The sequence below is a fragment of the Pinus tabuliformis genome, chromosome 1_1 (assembly GCF_031772625.1).
Source record: "Pinus tabuliformis cultivar Carrire ecotype Pingquan chromosome 1_1, CPIR1, whole genome shotgun sequence".
Taxonomy (NCBI): Eukaryota; Viridiplantae; Streptophyta; class Pinopsida; order Pinales; family Pinaceae; genus Pinus; species Pinus tabuliformis.
Genome location: NC_142297.1, coordinates 803586886 through 803591284, shown reverse-complemented (window position 1 = coordinate 803591284; position 4399 = coordinate 803586886). Strand labels below are relative to the sequence as shown.

General features: G+C 36.8%; 1 protein-coding gene across 1 annotated transcript; it reads right to left on the bottom strand.

The window, feature by feature from the left end:
* Positions 1–2230: 2230 nt before the first annotated feature.
* Positions 2231–3292, bottom strand: LOC149216449 (uncharacterized). The gene has a single exon (XM_089389966.1). It carries the CDS (start codon positions 3290–3292, stop codon positions 2231–2233), a length of 1062 nt encoding a protein of 353 aa, XP_089246092.1.
* Between the last annotated feature and the right edge of the window lie 1107 nt (positions 3293–4399).

The following is a 4399-nucleotide window of genomic DNA, read 5'->3' as shown; positions in this document are numbered from 1 at the left end:
CTATCAAGTGTCGAGAGGGATCAAATCTCTTGTCGTGCAAACCTTTTTTTTTAGTGCAAAACTTGAGGAAATGTTTGCACCTTGAGAGATTTGATCCCTCTCAATGCTTAATAGATCAGGAATTGAGATGGATCTTGAAGCTCAATAATAGATTAGGAGTGTATGACGTTAAGACAATCTACTTGAATCTTTGTTGTTAGACCGTAAAACCTAATATACTCCTCTGTTATATCATAAAACCCAATAAGAATATATACTTGTCTTTGCAGGAGTTGAGGATCTTAACTATCCCTGCTTTAATTTTATTTTTAATGTTAGATATAAGGCTTTTGTGATCCATAATGTAGAGAGCAGCCTTTCGAATTAATCACATTGTAAGGATTGGGTCGATGTTTCGACCAACTAATGTGGTTCATCCTCAGGACAAGGTGAGAAACCAAACAACCTGAGAGAATAAATAGTAGGGATGCATCATGGTTCAGGGTAAGCCGTTCAAAACTAACCGTTGGTAAAATGAAATTATTTAGGAATATGTGATGAGAAGATGTATATTAAGTTAGAAAATAATTGTTATGTAATAATTGATTAATTAATATCGAATTTATAAATAACTTATCAATTTAAATAATAATATAATCTAACAATAACTAATTTACATGATATTATTAGTTAGGGTTGATTTATTCAAGGTGAGTTAGGTAGAAGACTAGCCATTAACATTAATAAATTAGTTAATAATAATCTTAAAAATAATTAATATATTTATCAATCAAAATAATAATATTATCTAATCATAATTTATTTATATAAAATTAATAGTTAGGTTTGACCTATTCAATGTGAATAAGGTGGAAAACTAGAAGTTTTAATAAATTAGTTAATAATATTAATAAAAATAATTAATATATATAATAATATTTGGTTGAGAATTAGTTGTTAGGTAAAGAATTAGTTCATAATTAAAACTAATTTATTTTCCAAGTCAAATAATAATATCATCTATGAATAATTTATTTATATAATATTATTAGTTAGGGTGCATTAGGTAGAAAAACTAGTAGTTTTCATAGTAATTTGGTTGATAATTTTATTAAAAATGATTAATTTATGTAATTATTATGTAATAAATTAATTATTTATATAATACTATGACCTAAAATAATCATTCAAGATTCTATTAGTTGGGGGTGATTTAATTAAGGAAAATTTGGTTCAAACTTCATTGCTAGGAATGATTCAAAAATAAATTTTATGAGACCATCAAAGGAAAGAGGATAGTTTATCCTCCTTAAAAAGGAAAAAAAGAAAAGATAGAGTAAAGGTAATACCATTAGCAAGAAGAAAGAAAAAAAATTAGGATAGAAAACCACTGAAGATGAAAAAAGATAAGGGTGAGGAAAGGGCGTCGAATTTATGAAGCGAGAGCTGGAATCCAACTTTTACTTAATTTCTAGCCATCATCCCTATTGAGGTTTTTGGCATGCATTTCAATCTCAATCGCTTCCTTGAGGTTCCTGTGGTGGAAATGATCAATCTTAGCAATGACTTTGGATTCTTCAATGCAGACATGGCGTTTTGATTTCTCAGCATGTTTTGTAAGAGCCGAGGTGCGGGAGAAATTGTGTCTGATGTCAGCAACATGTTCATTGATCCTCTACTTAATAGATCTTCCTGTTTCTCCAATGTAGGGGATACCACAGTAGTAGGGAATGAGGTAGACCCCTTTTGAGTCCTTTGGGTCAATAGGGTCCTTAACTAGTCTAAGAGAATTTTTAATGGTATTGAGAGGTTTGAAGGAGGAAGAAACATTAGTCTTCTTAAGAATATGGGAAATCCTATCCGTGGTTCCTTGGATATATGGGAGATAAATCTTAGGAATAAGATCAGCAAGAACGGATTTAACCCTCGGCTCTTTGCTAGCTCTGTGAAAGGCCTTGAGGCTAAGGGGTCTGCTATACCCATTTTTCTCAAAAACCTCAAGAAGATGAGACTTCTCCTGATCAAGGTGGTCATCATCCGAGATTCTTAGAGCACGGGTAGCAAAAGTGCTGAGAACCCTCAATTCCTGAGCTGGGAAATGATGAGAATTGGCATGGAGGTATTGTTCTATGTGAGTCTTCTTTTGGAAAACTTGGTGACCAATGGAACTATCATCCCTCCTAGAAAGGAGAATGTCGAGAAAGGAAAGGCGAACATTCTCCTCAACCTCCATAGTGAACTTGATGGAATCTTAAAGAGAATTCAGGTGGTTGAGGAACAGATCTAGTTTCTCCCGTCCATGAGGCTGGATGACACAAGTGTCATCAAAAAACCTCTTCCATTTTTTAGGACATAATTTGGCAGATGCAAGGGCCCTTGTCTCAAAATCTTCCATAAACAAGTTTGCAACAATGGGGGAGAGAAGGGAGCCCATGGCAACACCATAGGTTTGTTCATAGAACTCGCCTTGGAAATTGAAGAAAGTAGAGGTGAGGCAAAGGCCAACTAACTTGGAAGTGTCCTTATCAGTGATGTGATTAATGATATCAACAGCTTCTTGGATGGGGATTTTGGTGTATAAGGAAACGACATCAAACCTCACCAATAAATCTCCAGGATCTAATTTGATATCTTTCCATTCTTGAATGAAGGAGGCAGAGTCTTTCACAAAAGAATCAGTGCAACCTACAAGAGGTTTGAGCTTTTGGGCTAGGAACTTAGCCATAGGATAGGTTGGACTGTTAATGGTATTAACGATAGGTCTCAAGGGGGCACCAGATTTATGAATCTTCGGAAGACCATAGATTCTAGGGGTAAGGGGGCTGCTTACGATGAGCTTACGGGAAAGGGGATTAGGAGATGGATCTGCTTTAATCGCTGAAGAAACCTCCTTAGAAATGGATTTAAGGGGATTTTTCTTAAGATTGATGTAACTCCCACTACTAGATAGATGTTCTACCATTTCATGGACATAATCAGACTTGTCAAGAATGACAACAGCTCCACCCTTGTTCGCCTTAAGGATGATAATGTCAAGGTCATCCCTTAGGGTTTTAAGAGCAAGAAACTTGGCCTTTCTTAGGTTCTTCTTAGGACGTTTAGCCTTCCTAAGAACAGTGGCGCAATCTTGTTTGATAGTCTCCTTGATATTGTCTGGAAGGTCCTTGATCCCGTATTCGATGCTACAGATGATGTCATCAGTAGGAATCTTATTCGGGGCAAGGGAAAAATTGAGACCTTTATTGAGGAGACTAAAGACAGAGGGATCAAAACTTTTGCTCGAAAGATTAATAACATTCTTAAAACCTACCATATTATTATTATAATAGTTGTTGTAATTATTATTATAGTAGTAGTAGTTGTTGTTATTATTATTATTATTAAACTTGAAAGAGGAGCTATTATTATAAGTGAAGTCATTCTTATTAATAGCATTCTTATTATTTTTGTATTTAATTTAATTTTTAGAGCATTTATAATATTTCTTCATATTATTATTAATATTGTCAAAATATTTATTATAATAGGGAAGTGAGGGAGAACGATGAAAATCAAAATTAGGGAAGGAGTTATCAGTGTTGTTAATAATATCGACAATAATCGACTTATCATTAACATGCGTGGGGGAGGAGCTGAGAACGAAATTCGAGGGAGGGGGGAAGGAATCATCAAGGGAGGGAGGGGCCGCGACATTGCACTCATCCAAGTGTAGAGGGGGAGGGATGGCGTACGGAGGGGAAGAGGTGAGCAGAGTGCAAGGGGGCAGGGATGTCGTGGGGCAGGAAGAAGCTTGGACTGAGGACAAAGGAAGAAGCTTGGATGGAGGACAAAGGAAGAAGCTTGGATGGAGGATGAAGAAAGCTTGGATAAGATAGGAGCTTGGAGCAGGTTCATTGCAGGGCAAGTAGGAGGTAATGCGCCAGAGCGAGAGAGGTTAGACTCGGAGAGTCCAATGGATGAAACAGAATTCAACGGAACAAAAGGTAACACATCCACTGGATCTATCATTGTGTCTGCGTGATGAGAGCTTCTAAAGGAAGAGAGAGAGGATGGAGACGAGGGCGAAACCAAGACAGCCAGCGATGAGGACCGAGAAGGAGCAGAGACCGGGGACGACACTGAGGAAGACGATGCAGAGAATGTAAGAGACCACGGCAGAGAGGAGGACAGAAAGGCCAATGCGGATCTAGATGACCTTGAAGCTGAATTTTGTGAGAAAATATAGTCCTTTAAAGTAGTAATCTTCTCTTTATTAGTTGCACTTGTCGACGGACGCAACTCAAGAACAGAAGCGAAACTGGAGGGGCAAGTTCCAACGTTTAATAGTTTCTCAAATTTAATCAAATTATTTTTCTTTGAGGATTCCTCTAACAAGAGGGCCTTCGCTGCCGAACTACCATCGATCACCATCCACAGAGAA

Excerpts from the sequence above, each read along its gene's own strand:
- LOC149216449 (XM_089389966.1), bottom strand. The coding sequence starts at position 3,292 with ATGGTAGGTTTTAAGAATGTTATTAATCTTTCGAGCAAAAGTTTTGAT.